The sequence below is a fragment of the Lutra lutra genome, chromosome 5 (assembly GCF_902655055.1).
Source record: "Lutra lutra chromosome 5, mLutLut1.2, whole genome shotgun sequence".
Taxonomy (NCBI): Eukaryota; Metazoa; Chordata; class Mammalia; order Carnivora; family Mustelidae; genus Lutra; species Lutra lutra.
Window position 1 is genome coordinate 86,211,927 of NC_062282.1, and position 23,575 is coordinate 86,235,501.

A 23,575-nucleotide genomic window follows, 5' to 3' on the forward strand; every position below is an offset into this window, starting at 1 on the left:
ATTTAATAACCCTTACAGTATTGCCTTCCAAAAAGATAGTAACAATTTGAAATAACTGTCAACACATGAGAATTCCCAACAAGAGAGAATACTCTGTCTTTTAATTTTTATCTGGATAGTACCTAAATGTTTTAAATTGCATTTTTATTATCAATAATTTGTGCTGCATGCTTATGCATTCCTCCATAATCTAGGAATATAGCAGCCATCCTTATATTTTCTTTGGAAATTACTTGTTCAGATTCTCCAATCATTTTTTTTCAGGTGTTCATTCTCCCTTCGGATTTTCCTTGATGATCACCCAACAACCTCAACAATGAATGCATCACGTATCTATCCTTTCACCACCAGAATAGGCTTAAATATGTTATTTCCAAACAATTTCTAATGGACACTTGAATGCTTGGCTTTTTAAAATAAACTCATATTTGAAAGTGAAAAAGTTGTCAAAAGAAGAGCAGTTTTCTCTCACATGCTCTTAATTTGTCACAGTCTCCATGGCTTCACATTTACCCTTAAAGGTAGGAGAGGTCTAAACCCAAAGGAAATGACCTTACCTGTGAGACAAATAAGTAACCACACCATCGCTAAAATTAGGTTATGGTTCCTAGTAATAAGACACCGAGATCTTCAGCAGCATTGCAGAGAAAGAAAAAGAAAGAAAAAAACCCACATATTTTGTGTTTCATTATGCATCACAAATGTCAAAACCTGAAATGGAACAGTCTCCCTATGTGGGTAACAGCACCATGAAAATTCCTTTCCTTTCTCTTCCTACTTCCATAGATTTCCAAATTCCTGGAAGGAAGACATACTCTCATATGCTTTTTAGTTTTACTCAGAGAAAATAAAATCTGTATTGTTTTCATTTATGTTTAACATAATGTTAAAAAAGAAAGAAAGAAAGAAAGAAAGAAAGAAAGAAAGAAGGAAGGAAGGAAAGAAAGAAAGAAACCATAACTTAATTTCCAATAGTTTTGGGTTTGAGGGGTTCTTTTGCTTGTTAGCATACAATGAACCTCCCTCCACATGGCTTCAAGCTACCAGGCCACAGGCTCCCCACACATCCTTAATCCTCTCCTCAGCTCTTCTACTGAAGAATCTGGCCTTCATGATGCCAGACTGTTTGGGGAGAATTCCCTCTCCCAGAACTCTGTAGTAGCCCATCATACCCCATCAATGACAGGAGCAGCTCCAGTCCTGTTTTTGGCAGCATGTCCCTGGGTCTGCTCATTGACTGACTAGGGACTACAGTATAACAAGGTTGACAGTTGGGCAGAAGCTCTGGTTCCTCTTTAAGTGTTAATGGCTCATACCAGTTTTTCCAAAGTCACCTGAGTGACTGAGATCTTTGTTGAAGTTGATCCTGTGGTGATGCATGCCACCAGCATTACCCTGGCCTCTGGGGTGCTTCTTTCTTGCCTAAGTGGCCTTGGCCATGGCTCACATGACCCCGAAATTTCCAGGTCATCCTCAGTCTAGAGGGCATGCTGGCCATCCAGATGAAAGCGAGCTGATTTCCAATAGTTTCTAATGTGACCATTTGTCTTTGCTATCGAAAAGGCATATTGGGGATGACTGGGTGGCTCAGTGGGTTAAAGCCTCTGCCTTCGGCTCAGGTCATGATCTCAGGGTCCTGGGATCAAGCCCCATATCGGGCTCTCTGCTCTGCGAGGAGCCTGCTTCCCTCTCTCTCTGCCTGCCTCTCTGCCTACTTGTGATCTCTCTCTGTCAAATAAATAAATAAAATCTTTAAAAAAAAAAAAAGAAAAGAAAAGGCATATTGACTTTTTAAGATGAAAACACGCCCTTCTTGTCTACAGTAAAATATGAACGCATTAACTCTATCTGGTGACTCTCCTAAATTCAGGCCAGATCTACAGAGCAAAACCTTTCAGGGAACAATCAACAAAGCCACTAAGTTGAAGATGGATAGATGACTTACTAACTGGACCTCTCAGTTATACAAATGCAACTGAATCGTCAGAGCTCTCAGGTAAATCTTTAAACTTTTGGTTTCAGAATGTGTTTGTGTCTGCTTCCAGTGATGGGGTTTTGAAGAAAGCAGTAATATCAGTGATAAATAATCCAGTCCAAATATCCATATATTTGCCAATATTTAATAAAACTTACAATTAGCATGGCAGTATTCTAAATGACTTATATATGTTAATATTTAATCTTGTTATGTACTCTTGTTATCAGCTTCATTTTTCACATGAGGAAACTAAGAGGCATAAAGAAGTTAATTAAATTTACTGAAGTCATCTACTAGTAGGGCTGGGATTTGAACCCAGAGTTAATGTTCTTGACCACACACTATGCTCTCTTATAGCTCAATGATATCTTCAGAGCTGAAATTCTTAATGTGGGATCCATGAACTCCTTCAAGGCCATGGATGGACATCAGGAAGTCTGTGAATTTGCCAAAAATGGTATGCAAGTGTTTGGGTGCATATGTGTGTCTCTGCTTCATCAGATTCTCAAATGGCTCTACACTTCAAAAAAAGAAAAAAAGAAAGATGGTAAAGGGCCACTACTTTCAGAAAACAGTGTTATTGTGAACATTGTGAAGTCATGCTTCACAATGAAAAGTTGGTGGTTTTTACATGATGTGGAATTGGGTTAGAACCCTGTGTGACATCTATTTGTTGCATGAACTTGGGCACTTTAATTGCCCAATCTAAATTCCATGGTCCTTATCTCTCCACGGGAATTATAACATCTACCTTGCATTATAGTTAACATCAAAACCAATGTCTGGAACTCACCAGTGCCTGGAAAATCACAGACAGTGTTATTACTATTGTTTCTGTAGTGGTTGATTTTTGTTCTTTAATATAACTTACTAAATTATCAGTCCAAATTATAATCTTGCCATGAAATACTGAGAGGTCTTTAACATCAATAACATAGTGTTCAACCTGAGAGTGAGATAATGCAGCCCTGGAATAGGAAATGAACAGACTAGGAATGGCCACAGCAGGAAATGGGATCTTCCCCACTCTGCTCTGTACGATGTAGTCTTTAATCTTCTTGTTTTGTGAGCTTTAAGAAAAGAGATTCTATTGCCTGATGCTTCCTTCCTCCCATGGGTAAGAAGCAGATAGATATTACTTTAAAGGTGCTTTGAATTCTTAGTGAGGAGAAGCACTGCTTAAATTCAAGATTCTGTTATCCAGAGACATCATGGAAAATTGTAAAAGCTAGAAAAAAGTGTACCTGAACGAATAAAAGAACAATAGCAACTCAAGTCGGAGCTTTAAAAAAGAGCACTTTGTGAACAGTTTTCATTTTAAGGAATAGGTGAGTGTCAAGTCTGGATTCCAAAGGCACTGAAACGTGATGAATCATTAAGCTCTGTTTACCATTTCTCAGTGAGCCACCTGTGTCAGTCTCATAATCCTTAACTGTCTGCCTTTTACTTACATCTACCTGAACCTGAAGTCTTCTCCTGCCCTGGCTGCTAACATCTCATCCTTTCAATCTCTTTTAGAAGGAAATAAGCAAATAAGTCTGCATTCTTTGTGAAGACCTCCCAGGCTCCCTACCGACAGTATCTGCTGTCTCTGAATTCTTTCTATTCCTCATTTCTATTCCCCAGGCACTCAGCACACTATCTAGCACTGTGATTGTTTGCATGTTTGTCTACAGTGTTCTTTTGTGTCTTCCTACTACTCAGGTCTTTAAAGGTAAGAACTATGTTTTATTCATCTTTGCAGAACTCCTCCAAAAACATCTATGGAGTAATAGCACAGATAGGAAATGAATGAATGTGTAAATTGCTCAGGAAAAAGGTCCTGCCATAATTTCATACTCTGGAATTAGAAGTACAAGCAAAAAAAAAAAAAAAAAAAAAGTGTACTTAACGAATTTGCTATGTGCCATTCCCTGCTGGGGACTTTAGTCAACGTGCAGTCCTGGGCTACGACATATATTTTAGAGCTGCACCCCTATTTTAGCTCATCTGCCTTGCCTCGTTTTCCATATACATAATAACAAATAAAGGGTAAAGAGAAAAATAAATAAAAGCCACTAAAAACCTATAGCTTTATTATATGCAAGGTATACCATCGTACATGCAGAGACAGATAGTTCTGTGAGCTTGGCTCCCATGAGGCTCAAGAAACCAAGGCAGTGGTTTTTATTTCTTTACAGATCACTCAGGCTCTCCTTGGGGGAAATGTGACCTCTCCAATCATGTTAGCAACCGTGCCCAGGAATCACCTAGAAGGAGGGAGGTGGAGGGAGGAAGAAAAAGAAGGGAAAATGAGTCTCCCCATGAGCCTTCTGTTCCCAGGCAGAATACCCAGGATGTAATCAATCGCCCCAAAGACTACTTTTTCTTCTTCCAGGGGTTAAGATGCAAAGGTCCCTTTACTTACATGGGTACCTGTGTAACTAATAAGGCATTTTTTTCAACTGGAACTGTTAGGGTCCGTGATCAAAGGAGCGAGACTGATACAAAGCGAAGGTCAAGCAAAGCTTTATTTCGTGCCAAGCATCAAGAATCAAACCGACCGGTTGGGGCCACCTCTTAGAGAGACCAACAACTCCCAGCCTCACAGACTAACTTTTATAGAGCAAAGGCCATGTGGTTGAGCCTGGCCACACACAGGTGGCCAATGAGATTGTAACACACAGAGAAAGTTGCATAGTCATGCTAGGTCACACACGGGTGGCCAATTGAATTACATTCACCCTATAGTAGCTATTTGAACTAGCCTATCACCTTGGTCAGGATTGGTGCCCAAAAGGCGGGGTCCACATTCTTTAGGGAGACAGTGATTGGATGTCTCCACCGGGTCTGACTCATCCCTGCATTCGGGCTCTGTTATCTCCACCTGACCTGACCCGCCCTTGTATTTGGGCTCTATCGGGGACTGGTCGACCAAATTTTACTGGTTTCCCAGACTTGCTTTTAAGTAAGTTCCCCTGGGCGGGGGGGCGGGGTCAGTTTAAGTTTTACTGCATAAACAACAAAATCACTGTTTAACCGAGATGAAATTGCTCTGGCTAAGTAGGCCTTTACAGAACAATGGAAGCAGGCTCTCCCTGCCCTAGCTGCTGAATTTGAAGATGAAGAATGGTCTTCATGCAAGCCAAGGAGCAGGAGGTTTGTCTGGGACCAGAGCCAAGTTGTATGTGTCCTGCCAGGAACGTTGCAGCCCTGGGCTACCCCACTCCAACGCTTTAGCTCTGATCACACTGTCCTCCTGGCGATCTCTGCACACCTATGATCAAATGGCGAGCTGGGAAAATGCCCTCTGTTAGGAATGTCAGCACAAAGAGGCAAAAGTAGTTTAACTCACTGCTTTCCAAGACTTGGTCACAGCCTTATAAATTCAGGACTGCTCTGGGGACCAGCTGCATCAGAATCACCTGAAGTGTTTATTTAAATGCAGATTGCCAAGTTCCCCCTCTAGGACTCTGACCCAGTGTCCCTGCAGTGGACCTGGAAAATCTACCTTTTAAGTAGGCACTCTGAGTGGTTACCCTGACATTAGAGAACCATTCCTTAAAAAGGTTAAAAAAGGGGGGGCACCTGGGTGGCTCAGTGGGTTAAAGTCTCTGCCTTCAGCTCAGGTCATGATCTCAGGATCCTGGGATCGAGCCCCGCATTGGGCTTTCTGCTCAGCAGGGAGCCTGCTTCCCCCTCTCTCTCTCTCTCTGCCTGCCTCTCCGCCTACTTGTGGTATCTGTCTCTGTCAAATAAATAAATAAAATCTTTAAAAAAAAAAAAAAGAAAAAGTAAGAAAGAAAGAAAAAGGAGCACGTCTAGATATTTCTCATTTTTGCCTTAACCATTTCAAAACAAAGATAAATCAATTGAGACATGTGGACGAAAAAATAATTTCAAAGCCTAACATAATAGGAAATTCACTTATAGTAAAACTTACCCAAATATATAGTAAAACTTACCCGAATCATCATAACAAAACACTAACAAATGTGTGAGCATCAGACAGAATGGTAATTACCGTCGTCGAGAACACCACCACAGAGACAGGTGGGAAGCCTCACGCCATCCACACTGCTTTGACCCTCTCTTTCTGACACAGAGTGCCTGTCTATGTACTCGAACCAGGTCATTAAGGCCAACTTGCTCTGCACCACATGTGGCGGGGGGAAGATGGGACTTCACTCTGGATCGCTTTCAGTTTTTCCAGAATCCTGTGCAGGATTGTATGAGGAGATGAAATGTCATCTCACGCAAGATGCTACCCAGCTCTAATCAAAGCGCTGGAAAACTGTGTAGGAGATTTAGTCAAAGGAAACTGGCTGTTGCCCCCTGTTCACTGTGACCTGTAAGCATTCTGAGCTCCTCTCATTCTCAAGATACTTTGGGGACGGGTGGCAGTTCTGTGAAAAGGACTCTGAACTCCAAAACCAAAAATAGGGATGGAGAAAAAGTGAGTGAGCACATTCAGTGTTATGTTCTATTATAATACTTCTTTATCATATCTCTATCTTTTAATATCTATAATATAACATATCTTTTAATATTTGTGATATCTATAATATTAAAATATAATCTGTATAAGCAAAGACCAGATCCTATAGAATAAGATTGAAATGCATGACCATATTTGCATATTATTTTTAAATGTTTTTTCACTGTAAATAGCAACATTATTAAATTTTTGAAAAACAGGAAAGGTAAAAATAGCACTCATAATGTTGTCAACCCCACACAAGCACTGTTAAGATTTTGGTATATTTTGTTGCAAGTAGGCTTTTCTCATAAACACGTTTAACATAGTCAAGCAAATTATGTGTCCTCTGCGATTGCAAGTGATTCGCTTACTATAGAATTAGTGTTATCCCATGTTGCTATGTGTTACATTGAACCATATGAAAGTACTGATATTTGACTATTTGACATTAAAAATATAGCCACTTCCTGTGGTCCAAACCAGTGTTTTCCCTAATTGTGATTTGAAAGTCAGAATGATTATCATATAGATAGGCTGCTCCTTCTTCTTTGGTACCTGCTGTTGGTAATGAGTACCTGTTATTTCCCTGTTCACCTTAGTGTAAATTGCATGCATAAAAGAAGGACATAAAGACTAGCTCTCACAAGAAGATCCAACAGATTTGCATTATATTGTTTTGCTGAATGAGAATTAATCAAGTAGGAAAAATGTACATTGTAAATGAAGCTAGCCACTGGCATGCTTAATTAATAGGCCCACTTGCTTGGAAAGTGTGCCCAGCAAATCAAGAAAAGTTTGTGCCTGCCTTTCCGAGACTATCCATCAGTAGGTTCACAAACTAGACTCCCAGCTAGCCCTCTTTGCTTTTTGACTTCTGCTGTGTCTGTGTATGTGTGCGCATGTGCGTATGTGGCTGTATGCATGTGTTTGTTTTAGATTTAGCTTTAAAAGTTCACTGTAAAATCAAAGATGCATTTCCTTAAGTCTACCTATGAAAAGCTTGACTCTTGTCAACCTTTGCCATGTTTAAATGTTAAATCGAGGGGCGCCTGGGTGGCTCAGTGGGTTAAGCCGCTGCCTTCGGCTCAGGTCATGATCTCAGGGTCCTGGGATCGAGTCCCGCATCGACTCTCTGCCCAGCAGGGAGCCTGCTTCCCTTCCTCTCTCTCTGCCTACCTCTCTGCCTACTTGTGATCTCTGTCTGTCAAATAAATGGATAAAATCTTTAAAAAAAAAAAAAATGTTAAAGCGAGTTACACTGTTTCCCTGAAGCACAGAAAAGTAAAGCTGTTACTTCCACTCTAGTTCTTGGGTTTAGTCTCTTGGTTTTGGGGTTTGGTTTCTTCCTTTAGGTGTTGATTCCACAAATCCAAAGCAGGTGGAGGTACCCATGGCCTCTCTATCTGGTCCTGTCTGGTCAGCGCCCAAGCATACCTCTCCAGGCCTTTGCCACTAAATACTCTTGGCTCTGCCAGAGCCTGGGATTCCAGGATTCCCTTCTGGGTGCTTCTTCCATGAAACAATGGGAAATAGAAGCAATTTGTGGTAACACACATTGTGGGAGTTTTAGGTAAAAGAAAACACCAAAAGAAAACCCTATAAATTCTCCTGTCTCTCTGTGCTTATTTATAAATAGGAAGCCCTCTGAAAGAACTGATCAGATTTGAATAAATTAAGTTCATGGCTTAATTTCCTCCAGTCTCTGACATAAATGATATGTTGTCCTTCTTTCTTCCAAGAGGGGCAAACCTTGAATTTTTCTTGGGGACTACCCCAATGTCCCATAAAAAGAAACATGACCAAATATTTTCCTTTAAAAAGGCAATTTCTGGGGCACCTGGGTGGCTCAGTGGGTTTAGCCTCTGTCTTCAGCTCCGGTCATGATCTCAGGGTCCTGGGCTCGAGCCCCCACGGGGCTCTCTGCTCAGCAGGGAGCCTGCTTCCCCTCTCTCTCTGCCTGCCTCTCTGCGTACTGGTGATCTCTGTCTGTCAAATAAATAAATAAATAAAAATCTAAAAAAAAAAAAAAGGCAATTTCTAATAAATAAATAAATAAATGCATGAGAGAGTGAGTCAATGAATGAATGGCAATTTCCCATCCATGCTGTGACCCACAATCAGTTGAAGTGATCTTCAACTCTTTCTAGTTAATATGTTTTTTTCTTTTTTCTGTTTTTTTTTTTAAGATTTTATTTATTTATTTGACAGAGAGATCACAATTAGGCAGAGAGGCAGGCAGAAAGAGGGGAAAGCAGGCTCCCCGCTGAACAAAGAGCCCGATGCAGGGCTTGATCCCAGGACCCTGAGATCATGACCTAAGCCGAAGGCAGAGTTTTAACCCACTGAGCCACCCAGGTGCCCCAAATATGTTTTTTTCAATAGCGATTTTGACTTTGGTCAGTTTAAGCTGAAACTAGTTTTTACACAAAAGTCCTCACAGCCAAGGTTGGCCAATGTCGGTATAGGTAAGGAGCACAGCTGTGACCCAGCACTCTTGCCTCAGATGTTCTCAGCAAATACTGAGAAAAGTCCTAGTGTGGTAGGACCTAGCACTCCCAAGTGCTGAACTCCCCTGCAGTCAGACCAGACTTGGCTAACTGAAGCTCGCTCAGCAATGGAGACTGTACACCTAGGACCCACAGAACAGCTCAGTAAGTGTGTGTTGGATGGGTCCTATCATGGGATTTAGGCTTGTGTCAGCAGTGTTCGGGGAGGGTTCAAAGAGCAGGAGTTTGCCCTGACCTGAGTGTTGTCAAGAAGTGGGGTAATTAGTGGGCATTCTAATGGATCTCACTTACCTAGAAGGCAGAAAGAATAGAGAAACCATGTTTAAGAAGCAGCGGTGACTAAGCGGTGACAGCCAATAAGGGGTGTTTGGTCACTTTTGGGGTGCATTCAATGACCTTGTTTTTGCCTTTGCTCAGACATGACTGCAGAGTGGACTTGGTTTGCTCCCCTTGTCTGATGTTGGTGATCTTTGAGAGTGTTTATGATCAACAGGAAAAATCAGGGTCCAGCTGTGAGTGCCAGTCTGCTTTTTTCTTTCTCAGAAGATAGAGTCCTCAGATCCTGCCATAAAGGCACTTCCAGGCTAGTGAGAGATAAATAAGTCCACAGCCCTGATTTTATTCTCTTTAGAAGGACGTGGGATGGAATAGAGGAGGTGAGGGGTTTGTGTTCTCACAATAAAGGCAGAAAACTCCATCTCATCTCTGCCACCTCTGTGGCCAGCAGGGTGATGTTGCTCAAGAAACCATAAAGAAGGTGGGAGGACTTCAACATGGTTACCCTTCCAGGGTTCAGTGTAGTGGTGTACTCAGTATCGTTCTGTGTGCTTGTGCGTAAGAGAGCTTGAGAGGACTGTGCCTTACACACACAGGCTCCCCAGACTCCGGATATAATCCATTCATTAAGATCAAAATCCCTTTAAGAGTTCTCCTTCCTCCTTGTCCATCCAACCAGATAACAGGCATGAAGACTGGGAGAAAGCATGAGTAGGAGAGAAGAAAGGAAGGTGTGCGTGGGCATGTGACTCTGTGTTCTATGGAAAGGCTCGCCCTTGTGACCATTTCAGCTTCTAAATCTTAGCAAGGTGAGGGCTGGGAGCACCAGCTACTCAGAGGAGCCTCTGAGGGAGGGGGGACAGTCAAAGGTGAGGAAGTGAGGGCTGAAAACAATGCAGGGATAGGCAAGTGACAGTGGCCACTACTGTTGTGTCCTTTGTTTTTAGAAGATCCATAAGACCAAGACCCTCTGCAGTTTCAAACTGAGCTTAAGGCAACATGAAAAGAAAGAACTAGAATTGTCTCCCTCTACTACTGTGTGTTCAACCTTGAGCACACTCCCTACTTTCCTTGCCTTGACTTTTTGAAAAGAGAACAAGGTGGTTAGCCTAGAAGAGGCTTGGGGAAAGAAAGAGAAGAGCAGAGTGTGGGCAAGCCTCAAAGGCAGGTGAGAGCCTCAGGCTGGTTTGCACATGCTCAGAAGTGGGGAAACCACATTTCCACTGAGGTGGCTAATGAAGACTCTGGCTCCTTTTCCGCCCAGCCCCACTGCACCTGGAACCCTGGTTTTCTTCCACCTGTCCATTCACAGACCTAAGACCATCTGAATAATGACTGAGTTCTTCACTGCAGCCTTTCAAACACAGAACTGTCATCAACCAGCAATATAATTTTATCACTGACAGGCCAATGGAACTGAAGTTAACCTAGACTTGCGTAACAGTACAGGCCTATAAACGTATGCTGTGGCTTTTTAGAAATCAGTTGCTGAAAACACATGGACAAAGGAGAAAGGGGGAAAAATGAGAGTGAGGCATACCAAAAGATACTCTTAACTGTACAAAACAAACTGAGGGTCGCTGGGGGGAGGTGGGGTGGAGGATGGACTAAATGGGTGATGGGCATTAAGGAGGGCTCTTGTTAGGATGAGCCCTGGGTATTATATCTAAGTGATGAATCACTGAATTCTCCTGCAACTAATATTATACCATATGTTTACTAACTGAAGTTTAAGTAAAAATTTGAGACATTGAAAAAATAATCAGTTGCTGATTGTCAATTATCAAAACATGTCTTCAGCCAAGTCCTTCATTAGAGCATACTAAATAAGCAAGACATATATTTTAATCAGAGCTGTTTTCTGGGTTGTGTTACTGTTGTCCTTGACTTAAACTGCGTTTTCCATTTTCTAGCTGGAAGGTAAAGCTGCTATAAAACCGTAGGAATACTTAAGCTACAAAAAATAGGAGGAAATGTCACACCCCACACCAGGTATCATGCAGCAGGATGGGCAAGCACCAAAAGAGACTCGCTAACAATTTCAAATACCTTGAGAGAAGTCAGTGTCACTGTAATAGACTGAAAAATACGTAAGTGACACAGACCACATTCTAGAAAAGGAAGAATAATGATGAATCATTTCTGAGTGTCAATTATTGCAAGGATGGCTGATTCTGGGGACTGATTCCGTTCCTTTGATAAAGACATCAATAGATTAGAAAGGGAAAATCTCACTATAAGGAACTGTGACTTCAATTCAGGGTGAGAGTAAGGAGAGTTATATATTCCTGTGTAATCAGTAATCTTCTACCTGTAAATGTGCTCTTTGAGATGAAAGAGGATGTGATTTCTTAGATATGACAACAACCACACGAGGCGAAAGAGGTTGGTGAACTGTGCTTCATCAAAATTTAAAACTTCTCTGCTGTGAAAAACACCATCAAGAAAAATAAAAGACAACCCCAAGACTAGGAGACAGTGTTGTGCCCGAGTTTTTGTGTCTGAGAGACCACTACAGAGCCAACACCAATGCAATCACATGAGAGTTTATTCAACAAGCTTAAGCTTGAGCCCAAGTATATCCGACACAGCAGAGTAGGGACTTGGACCCCGAGCTTAGTTAAGGCAGGGGTATTTATGGGTTCCTGTTACTAAAGAAGGGTGGGGGTCTCTGGAACTAAAGCAGGGTGGGGCTTCCTGGAACTAAAGTAGGTGGGGGTCTTTTTTTTTTTTTTTTAATTTTTTTATTTGACAGAGAGAGATCACAAGTAGGCAGAGAGGCAGGCAGAGAGAGAGAGGAAGGGAAGCAGGCTCCCTGCTGAGCAGAGAGCCCGATGCGGGACTCGATCCCAGGACCCCGAGATCATGACCTGAGCCGAAGGCAGGGCTTAACCCACTGAGCCACCCAGGCGCCCCAGGTGGGGGTCTTTAGAACTAAAGTAGTGTGGGGCTTCTTAGAACTAAAGTAAAGTAGGGAAAAGTTCAGCCCTTGGGCACAGGGGTCTGAGATGGCTGTACTTATGCTAAGGCTAAACCTGAGGTGGGATGGCCTTGATTTTTCTCGGCCTCCACAACAGTATTTGCAAATCACGTATCTGATAAGGGAATCATATCCAGGATATATAAAGAGCCCTTACAACTCAATAATAAAAAGATAAATAACCCCATTTTTTAGAAGGCAAAATATTTGAATAGACATTTCTCCAACAAAGAGAGATAAATGGCTCCTAAGCATGTGAAAAGAAGCTCCTAGCTAGTCATTCAGGAAATGCTAATTCTAACCACAATGGGATACTACTTCATACCCTCTAGAATAGCAATTACCAAACAACAGCAGCAACAAGAAGTAGTGGCAATGATGTAGAAATTGCCTATAGTGTTGAAGAGTGGAACTTTCATACACTGTTGATGGCAATGTAAAATGGTACAATCACTTTGGAAAACAGTTTAGAAGTTCCTCAAAATGTTAAACACAGAATTAGCATACAACCCAGTAACCTGGGCCATATGAGAATTCTAATGGGTTATATGGTGACTACTAATGGGTACAAATCTTTGGGAATGATGAACATGACCTAAAATTATTTATGGTGATAGTTGCACAACTCAGTAAATATACTGAAAACCATTCAATTATAAGCTTCAAATGGGTAAAATTAATGGTATGTAAAATATATTTCATAAAGCTCTTAAGAGTCAACACGAATGAGGGAATAGCAACCATATTCACATTAAAAAAAAAAAAAACAGAATTGTCACTGTTTCCATTAGGAAATTTTTAGTAACCATAGTCAGTCAAGACTTGACTTTAAGTTTGCACTAAAATTACTTGTCAGAACTGGAGGCTGGGTATCCCACTGCTATTTACTGAAAATGATTAACCTTTGATGGACTAGTAATATCTAGGGAAAAGGAAACATAGGGGTCTCAGTAGGGTTCCCTTAGAAGGTCATGTGATTTCTGAGAAACAAACCACTAGGTCTGAAGTTGTCAGTATGTTAACTCTGGGGATGGTTGGTGTAACACCAAACATCCTGAAAGAACATACGACCATGTGTATTAAGACCACATCCTCAGCTCAGAAGGGATCATAAAACAGTTCTAATAGAAAGTGTACTGAATATTGTTCCTTGAGGGACTGAGGTTCACCTGTCTTAAACAAAAACGTTTCTCAATATTAGAACAAAATAGCCATGTCTGACTACATTTTCCTTCTTTAGCTAAATCCAGAAAGAAGGAAGAAAGGGAAGGATACAGTGGGTGGGGGAGGAAAGAAGAGAGGGGAGGAATGAAGGTGGGGGGAGGGGAAACTCAGTATCTTTCCTGTATCTCAAGGTGTGTAATCAAATACACCTGTCTGTGGAAACACAGACAGCCAACACTCCCTATCCCCACTCCCTCTGTCTTCACACCTGCCACAGACTTCAGGTAGGAGCACGATAAATAATCTTCCACAAAGTGGGGAACGAAAAATCTAGGCAGGAGCTTACTAATAAAGAAGACTCCCTTCTGCATTTCCACTTGCCCTTGGCCTATTAGTCCTTATATAACCCAAGGAGATAACTAGGACAAAATTTGGTTGCTGATCAATTTTTTTCAAAGCTCTAATTTAAGTCTTAATAGATTCCATTAGTGGAAGCAGAAGATAGTATTGCTGCTGATGAGAACTAGAATCCTCCAAATTTCTGTGAAAACACATTAGAGTCTCCCCTTGTGTACTACGTTCTGAGGGCAACAGGGTCCTCTCATCCCCACCCACACTATAGAGTGGCCCTCCCCTCCCTCAGCAGTCCTAGCAAAGGAAAGCATGACCACTCGTAATGAGTAATTGTTCACTGTTCTCACTTGGGTTTCATTTCTGAATGTTCAAGTTTGAACTGGGAAAGAGAGAAAACCACATCCTTTGTACCCTCAATATATAGATGGAGTTAGTCAAGAGCTAACACAGATTTTCGTGCCGATTGATGTGGGGACAGGACAGCAGCCACAATGAGGATCTCCTGTATGTTTCTGGCATCCTCTTTCTCAATTGCCGTTTTTCTCCTGCTGATTCCTGGAGGTAAGACTGCTTCTCATCATTTCCAGCATAACCATTAAGCAAATGGAGCCGACTCTCAGCAAACTTTTGGCAAGATTAGCTATGTATAAGAGGAGATATTTATTCCCCATGCTTTAATACTCTCCCTTGAATTCTATGTCTTTATTTTAGAAGGAAAAACATCCTTCCTTCCTCTTTAAAATTTCCTCACAAAAAATAATGGAACCACCAGTGTTTATTTCTGACAATTTATAAATTGAAAATTTATAAATGAATAAACAAAATAAGTGAATAAACAAAGATGCTTGAGTTAGGAAAATAAATAGTATCTTTCAGGAAGGGAATAGTGGTGTTCAGCCTTTCTTGCTGCAGAAAGTACATGGATGGTTTTAAATGGAAGTTTAAAAAAAAAAAAAAACCCTGATTTTGTCACCCAAAACAGATCAGGAATGACTTGAATTTATATCATTTCTCTAGTGTGTCACTGGGAATGTCCCCACATTGACTCTTTGGGGGTATTGAGCGACTTCTCTGGCATTCCAAGTAGTAACCAACATGACTGGTTTTATATGAGCTGCATGGGCATCAGTTTCAAACGCTATGAAGCTCATGGCATTATCACAAGACAGGTTATACCCCCTGAGTGGCTTTAGACTTTTCCTTGAAAACCTTCAAGAGAGTGAGGACTGGTCTAGGACTGCCTCAAGTATGCTGACAGGTAGGCACTAGCCATGGCTTTAGCCCAAGGTCTGTCAGGTTTTGTACGTGGGAGCAGTGGCCACGGGCTCATGCAAAAACCTGTCTCGCCAGGAATCCGCAAGGAAGTTTATCTTGCACCTAAAAATGAGAAGAAATTTTTAAAATAACAAGGTTGCTACACATATGGGTCAAAAGCGTGGGCAGACCATCAGCCTGGCATAGTAGGACTGTGTTCAGGCATGTTAGATCTTCTGTAACATTGAAAACAGAGCAGATATTAAAAAAAAAAAAAAAAATCCAGTGATATCCTTCCTTCAAAGGAAACAACAGAGGGGCTTGCTCCACTCTTCTTTGTTGCCTGTGGTCAGAGAGAGCAATGTGGGCGCAAAAAGGGAACAGGTAGAGTAAAGCAAGACTTGGTGCTCTGGGCCAGGGTTCTCAACTCTCCTATACATTAGAATACTCTGGAGGGCTTTTTAAAATGCTTGCATCCAGCCCCAGCTCCCAAGACTCTCATTTATTTTGACTCTGGGGAGGGATCAAGAATTGCTAGGTTCCAGAAGCTTCTCACCTGCTCTAAACTCTACCCCTGACCCCCCTTTTAGGAGTGGTTGGTTGCAGATGTTGACTTTTTTTTTTTTTTTTTGGAAGCTTATGTCTGTGCTCACCAAACAGATGATTTTGCAAAATAAAAATGAAGTTATTCTTCTGAGTTTTTAATTTCTGCAGCTCAGAAGGTCCAAAGATGTACCGTTGGGATCTTTACCTACATGACTCACCCAAGGAAAATTTGAGATGGGGGTGAAGTTGTCAGCATTTCTCTAAATTCCTTATCTTCTAACTTTTAGAGTCTAGTATATCTGCTTCCCAACACACTTCTGGAAATGAGAGCCCTTGGAACCACTCTCTTCCCCTTCCCTCACTCTCACCATCTGCATCTGATTGTGAATTTGACAGCGAGATGGCTTTATTAATGGGGTAACAGGCACTCTGCCCTAAAGGAGAAACCACTGAATCTCAGCCAGTGGTCAGAAGTATTTTAGAAGAGTCCAACAGCATCTGGCACAGGGGTGGAGGACTGAAAGCGTATCACAAAGGCAAAGGCACAAGATGGCTAAACCAGCATGAATGGGGTTTCTTGTGGGTAAGACTATTTTCTGTAATCATGAAACCCTACTCCTGCTCTGTCATCATGGAAATTTGATTAAGGCAGAGTTCTTTCCTTCCTTCTCCTACCTCTTTGGAAAAGGCCTTTGGTTTGACCATGTTTCAGTCTGCAGGTTGAGAGGGAGCCTCTGGTGCAATAGATACTCTTCTGTCCATTTAGGAACAAGAGAGTACAGTTTCAATTAAACAGAAGTCTCACAATGACCAAAGAACTCATAGATGGGGCACAGCTTAAAGGCACTCTATCGGTTTGTGAGCCGTGTGTTTTGGCAAGGACGGAAAGGCAATCTCAGGCTTCTAAAGGCTGCTCTGCTTCCCCAGATCAGTACTCAGCCAGAAGGGAGGAGGGTGGAGTGCCCTCAAGGTGGTCATCATCACTAGCATCTCTTGGAGCAACTGCGACCGACCCGACCTCCGCGGTTGTGGCAGATTTCCATCCTCCTAATCCCGGGAGCTGCTGAGGGCCCAGCTTCTGTGGGTGAAAGGAGAGCAGGACACTCTCAGGGAGTCCAGCAGGAGTGGGATTTACATTCTGATATCCAAACATCTCCATGGAGGGTGAAGGGGGTGGGGGGGTACCTGTCACCTATGTTTCCTCTCCAGGCAGGAAAAGCATGTGTGGTCTCAGGAACATGGCTTTAGGGAGAGCTCTTTGGGGTGGGCGCTGAGAGGATTTGTCTTTTTCTTTTTACAGATTTCTGTGTAGAAATTATTGGAGGAAATCAAGTGACTCCTCATTCAAGACCCTACATGGTGCTACTTAAAGGAAAAAAAATCTGTGCTGGGGCTCTGGTTGCAAAAGACTGGGTATTGACTGCAGCTCACTGTGTTCTGTAAGTGCTCGGGTTCTAAAAATGTTTGTACAGATGTTCTTATTTGGGGGAATATTAATAAAGAGAATAAATCTTTAAATCTTTAAATATTAATAAAGAGAATAAACCACAGGAAGCTCACGTTAGTATCTTCACATCACTTAAGTCTCTGGGAAATTGCTTTACCCCAGCAGGGAGTTAAGCCCAGACTCAGCCCCAAAGGATCAGACCCATGGGGGATCCACAGTGGGCACCAATATGCTTGCTGTCATACTCAGCTAGAGCTACCAGCTCTGAGCGCTGCAAGCCTTTGCTTCTGGTCTTGACTTCATGACTAGAGAGAATTAACCACAGTATGAAAGGGTAAAACTAAAGTGTCCCCTTGGAAGCCTGAGCTCAACAGTCAAGTAGAAAGCTTGTTTCTTTTTTTCTTTTTATATTTTTAAATAACATTTAGCATATTATTTTTTTCAGGGGTACAGGTCTGTGAATCATCAGTCTTACACAATTCATAGCACTCACCATAGCACATACCCTCCCCAATGTCCATCACCCAACCACCCCCTCCCCTCTTACCCCCCATCCCTCCACCAACCCTCAGTTTTTTTTCCTGATAATGAGTCTCTTATGGTTTGTCTCCGATTCTGGTTTCATTTTGTTCCATTTTTCCCTCCCTTCCCATATGATCCTCTGTCTTGTTTCTCAAATTCCTCATATCAGTGAGATTGTATGATAATTGTCTTGCTTTGACTGACTTATTTTGCTCAGCATAATACCCTCTAGTTCCATCCACATTGTTGCAAATGGCAAGATTTCATTTCTTTTGATGGTTGCATAGTATTCCATTGTATATATATATACCACACCTACTTTATCCATTCATCTGTTGATGGAAAACTAGGCTCTTTCCATAGTTTGGCTATTGTGGACATTGCTGCTATAAACATTCGGGTGCATGTGCCCCTTCAGATCACTACATTTGTATCTTTGGGGTGAATGCCCAGTAGTGTGATTACTAGGTCATAGGGTAGCTCGATTTTCAACTTTTTGAGGAACCTCCATACTGTTTCCCAGAGTGCCTGCACCAGCTTGCATTCCCACCAACAATGTAGGAGAGTTCCCCTTTCTCCGCATCCTCGCCATCTGTTGTTTCCGGACTTGTTCATTTTAGCCATTCTGACTGGTGTGAGGTGGTATCTCATTGAGGCTTTGATTTGTAGAGAAAGCTTGCTCCTAATACTTTCCCTCTTCCTTTTCTGACTATCTCTCATATCTCAGCCATCTCTTAACCCCCGCTGACTACTACCTTCAGAGCTCTTCCAGGCCTGGTCTTTCTTCCATTCTCATAATCAAGCCTCTAAACTTGGGCTGTCCAATATGGTAGCCACTGTCATATGGTTACATGAATTTACATGTGGCTCTATGAATTTAAATTAAAGCTCAATAATATTACAAATTTATTTCCTTGGTGGCATTAGCCACATTTCAGGTCCTTGCTAGCCACAGGTGGCTAGTGGCTACCATTTTGAATGAGGCAGATGTATAGAACATTTCATCATTCGTTGTGCTCTACTGAAACCAGTTCTAGTTTCTTAAGTGATACTCATATCAACTGATGTAATGGAAAAATGACAGTGTGACCATCTGGTTGGTTTCATTTACACTACGCTGTGAATGATGATAACCTTAATCATTAATACACCAGAGAGCATTTTTTAAAGTAGGACCAGGCTCCACATGGGGCTTGAGTTTATACCCCTGAGATAAGGGGCACAGGCTCTACTGAACCAGCCAGGCACCTCCTGAGTATTTTTATTTTATCAATCAAAATGAACCTTTTGCAGGGAGTAAAAAAACAGAAAGGATCCTGGGTCCCTGCTTCAGATCACCATCCCCCCAATATACACACACTCAGTGCCATGCAAATAGGGTTCATGGAGCAATCATATTCTGAAAGTTTTCCCTTTTAAGTTTGTTGTTCTCTTACAAAGATCCCTTCAGTGCATTCCTCTACAATTACTGAGTGCCTTTTGCTTCCATCTCTAGACCCCTGAGATCTTTGTTTTCCAGCATTCTGCAACCTGATTCTGCAACCTGATTCTCCACCACAGCTCAAGGAGGGTGAGGGGGCACTAAAACCCTAACCCCTAAGATCCCAAGCCTTGGCTTAGCTGCCGTGGAGTTCTCTTGTTGTTTTTCAGCAGACCTAGTTTAGTGTGTTGCAAAGAAGCTGGTGGTGATGATGACAGATTCATAAACAATTATTTTATTCTTTAAACTACACTTTTTTTTTCTTTCTCAGCCACAAACAAGTATTGCCACAGAAAGTAGATTGACAAATGAGACAGTAAAGCGGATCATATAATATGCTGAGCTCCTAATATAAAGAATAAACCCAGTTAACAGTGTCGTGTCTGTTTCCAGGAACAAAAATTCCCAGGTCATTCTTGGAGCCCACTCAATAACCAAGAGGGAGTCAGAAAAACAGATAATGTCTATTAAGAAAGAGTTTCCTTATCCGTGCTTTGACCCGCACACACATGAGGGGGATCTGAAACTTTTACAGGTATGTACCTCTGATAGACTTCACAGTCACAGAACATCCTACCATCTGGCTGCCTCCGTGGAAACTTTTTCCTTGGTGCTCTGTGGCTATAGACAAGAGTTACATAATGGGGTCCTTGAAGGTGGGGCTAGAATTTAAGTAAAAATAGGACCATTTAAATGATCTTATTTTGTTAAGTCTTCATGCTTGTCTTCTAACAGCTGAACAAAAAAGCAAAAATTAATAAAAATGTGAGTATCCTCCCTCTCCCTAAGAACGGGGATGATGTCAAACCAGGAACCACGTGTCGAGTTGCAGGCTGGGGAAGCATTCACAATAACTCCTCTCAGTCTGACACCCTCAGAGAAGTCAATATCACCGTCATAAATCGAAGAATCTGCAATGATGAAAAGCACTATAATTATAATCCTGTGATTGGACTGAATATGATCTGTGTTGGCAGCCTCAAAGGTGGAAAAGACTCGTGCAATGTAAGTAAAATAAGGTCCCACGTGTTAGCTGTTGGAGTAAGTCCCGCAGATAGAGAACCTGTAACATGAGGCTTTGTCTTGTCATGGCATTGGCTTCTGCAAGGTCCGAGTGTTTTGTTTTTGTTTTTTTTTTTAACAGAAATTTGATAAAATCCCAAATAAATCAATGTAAGCTCATGTAAGTCATTCATCAGAAACTTGTTCTCATTTTTCATATAAACATATACAGATCTCAATTTGAAAATATGTAACATCCAGGAAAGCTAAAGTCAGGACTCCTCTAAGGACTTCAATGCCCTTTTCCCCACCTCAGTACTCCCCCCAAAATTCACTGTCACTTAACCTAGCAAGTCTGACATGCCTGTCCTTTCCAAGCCTGACTAAGGATCTCTGGCCAGACTCTGCTGCTTCCTGGAGCCAAGCTCAGTCCCCAGGAAGCAAATTCCAAATGTGACCCATCCAGAGACTGTGCAAGTCTCCATCCCAGAGTCCCCTGAGAGGCAGTGGGACAGGGCTCTGCTTAAAGATATAAGTAGCAGAGACACCTTAGAAAGTTTTAAGCTCTGAGTTTATCATTTCTCACCTTTCCCAAAGACCCTGTAGAGCCTCCTCTGAAGAGAAGCAGTTGCAGTGTAGGTGGTCTGGGAGTTTGAATCCGAGACTGAGAGATCCAGGTGTCTCCGTTCTTTCCAGAAGCTTGGCTAAACATCTGTAGAATCTGAATGGCTTCATTTTGGGACCATGGCTAGGCACATCCCAGGAAGAGATGACATTGGTCCTCTGCACCTTTCCACTTTCTCTCCTTTGCTCTCTCTCCTCCCCTCCCTTCATCCACCATCTTGGCAATCCAGAAACCCAGAACCTTCCCACCCTTGGAAACACATGCAGAATCCTGAGGCCACAGCCACGTCCCAGCATGCCTGTCCCCTCTCCACTGCCACCCTAGGGTCAAAGCTTAGCCATCCTTCTGCCTTTCTCTTAGTGCCAAAAACCCTTTAGAATTGGCTATGATGGACTCATGATGAAAATTTCAGACCCTATGTAAAATATACCTGTCCAGAAGGGGTCCCAGGCTCTCACACACTTCCCTTAGTTCATGTACTCATAAGCCCAGTTTTTGCCTGAAAAGGAGGGATCATTGATGCCTTCACTTGGCTGGGAAGGTGTTGGGCACTCAGAGCCTGGCGTTTACAGAGCTCTATATACATGCCTCGGTAGCTTTCTGTCTAGCACCACCGATATTCCCTAAAGCAAGAGTAGTGAAATGACCACTTCAGACTCTAGACCTCAATACATTTAAATATGCTGATTCTAGAGTTCCATGAGAGAATACAGGGTCACACAGTGGGTAGCACAGTCAGGAGGCATAAAGCAGTGACCTCAGCTAAGTAAAGCCTCTCTGTTGGCAGAGTTCATTAACTTTGAAGTGTGACCACTGGTTTCTGGGATTTCCCATCTAGTGTCAGATGCTCCAAAGAGACTTGGGGGAGCAATTTCTGTCTATTTGACAGGACGAAGGGGAAAGTTGCTTTGGTTTTGCTCCTTTAGGAAAACAGTTACATGCTAGAGAAACTAGAAGACATGATGCCTTATAAAACTAGAAGACAGGATGCCTCTTTGCCTGAATATCCCATCTGCATTTGACTGTTTTACCCTTTGCGTTATTAAGCATTTTAAGAAAATGACAAACAGGAGGGCTTCCCTTCTAAAGCAGAATCAGTCTCAAAATTGGTGGATAACATGAGCAGTAATACAAGTTTTATTGCATGTTCACTGGTTTATAAATAAATTGAACAAGCCAATTTAAAAATATTAAAATATTTCCAAACATTTGGGACTTTTTTAAAAAATTTTTTAAAGATTTTATATTTGACAGAGAGAGAGGCAACACAAGCAGGGGGAGTGGGAGAGGGAGAAGCAGGCCTCCCGCCAAGCAGAGAGCCGGATGCAGGGCTTGATCCTAGGACCCTGGGACCATGCCCTGAGCCAAAGGCATATGTTTAACAGCTGAGCCACCCAGGTGCCCCAACATTTGGGACTTTTAAGCACTTATTTTCATTTAGATCAAGATTGTCTTAACTTCACATTGAATGTTCCACGTTCAATGGAATTTTTTCCATCCCACTAGTGAACATATTCCATACTGATCCCCATTACCTTTCCTGTTTTCCCCCAGGGAGATTCTGGAAGTCCTTTGATATGTGAGGGTAGTTTTAGAGGCATTACTGCCTTTGGCCTTCCAGGAAAATGTGGAGACCCTCGAGGACCTGGCGTCTATACTCTTCTCTCACAGAAGCATCTCAACTGGACAATTGCGACTATGAAAGGGTTTGTTTAGCTAATTGTACTTCAGTGCATTTGCTGTCACTTCTTTTTTCATTGTTCGTTTCGAATTTTTATTTAAATTCCAGGTAGTCAACATATAGTGTAGTATTGGTTTCAGGAGTGGAATTTTGTGATTCACCATTTATGGGGTGGGCACTTGCTGTGACTTCTTAATCTTATCATAAATAAAATCAATTTGCGGAACTGTATCCATTTCTCCTATACCTTCAGTGGGCAGATCTGCACTGGCAAGGGGAAGGAGAGGAATATGACAACCTTACAGATATTGCAAGAGAGACGAGAGAGCCAATGTCACCAGGGTCAACCATGCATCAAGTGACATACATACTTTCCTTGAATTATTCACTGTCTAAATGGGGCCCAGCAGGAGGGACAATAAGGTCAGGTCTGTCTAGTGACAGGCTCAGCAGTTCCACAGGAAACATGAACAGCCAGTGGAGCATTTGGGTTTAAAAGGAATTGCTTTTGCCCTTCTAAGGCCATTGCTCCACATCGACACATGCTATCTATCAATCTATCCATCTCTCTGCAAAAACCTGAGTCCAAAAAAGAAGTAGACGGGGCAGTGTCTCACCGTGTTTTCCAAAAGCAAGTAAGAAATAGAAAATAAAATTTTACGGGACAGAAATGATGCCCTTGGCAGACAAGAAAAGTATACAACAGAGAGTCAGCCTCCTCTCTCATGGGTTTGCATAGAAGCCTTTGATTATCTAGGTGATTTCTTGGTTCTCCTCAACCCTGAGCCTGGGTGGATCCAGCCAACACAATGGTTACAGGAGCTGCCATCACATACTAGGCAGTAAGCGCTCAAAGGCTTCCTTGAAAAACCCCTATGTTGTTATTCAGCACATTGAACTCATTGGGGAGTTGTCAGTCCAACAGCCACTTCAAAATGTGATTATGTGAATGGATTCCTGAAATTTCCATCAGTTCCTTTAGAAGTGTACATGCACATGCACACACACACAATGTATACCCAAGCCAAGAACATACATCAACACCAAGAGACAGCCTCCTAAAACAAAGAAGGAGCATAGCTCAATTACAAATCCTCAGCCCCATCTCTAGAAATTTTTATTTAATTTCATTCAATGAGACTGAGGACATAATATTCTTTATATAATCTCCCCAGTGATTTCAATATACAGCTGGTGATGGGAGGCCTTACACTAAAAAATGAAGTCTGGTGCTAACATCTAAAACAGGGCTCTAAGAGAATCCCTAGGATGATATTGTAGATGCCTGCTATAATCCCTA

The 23,575-nt window shown here is 42.1% G+C and overlaps 1 protein-coding gene and 1 pseudogene across 1 annotated transcript; one reads left to right on the top strand and one right to left on the bottom strand.

The window, feature by feature from the left end:
* Positions 1-1,035: 1,035 nt before the first annotated feature.
* LOC125100655 (60S ribosomal protein L27a-like) lies at positions 1,036-1,489 on the bottom strand (annotated as a pseudogene).
* A 12,670-nt stretch (positions 1,490-14,159) lies between these two features.
* On the top strand, positions 14,160-22,506 carry GZMA (granzyme A). The gene is made up of 5 exons (XM_047731662.1): positions 14,160-14,279; positions 16,819-16,957; positions 19,361-19,502; positions 19,703-19,972; positions 22,149-22,506. The coding sequence occupies exons 1-5, from the start codon at positions 14,210-14,212 to the stop codon at positions 22,308-22,310; spliced, it is 783 nt and encodes a 260-aa protein (XP_047587618.1). The 5' UTR covers positions 14,160-14,209; the 3' UTR covers positions 22,311-22,506.
* Positions 22,507-23,575: the final 1,069 nt, after the last annotated feature.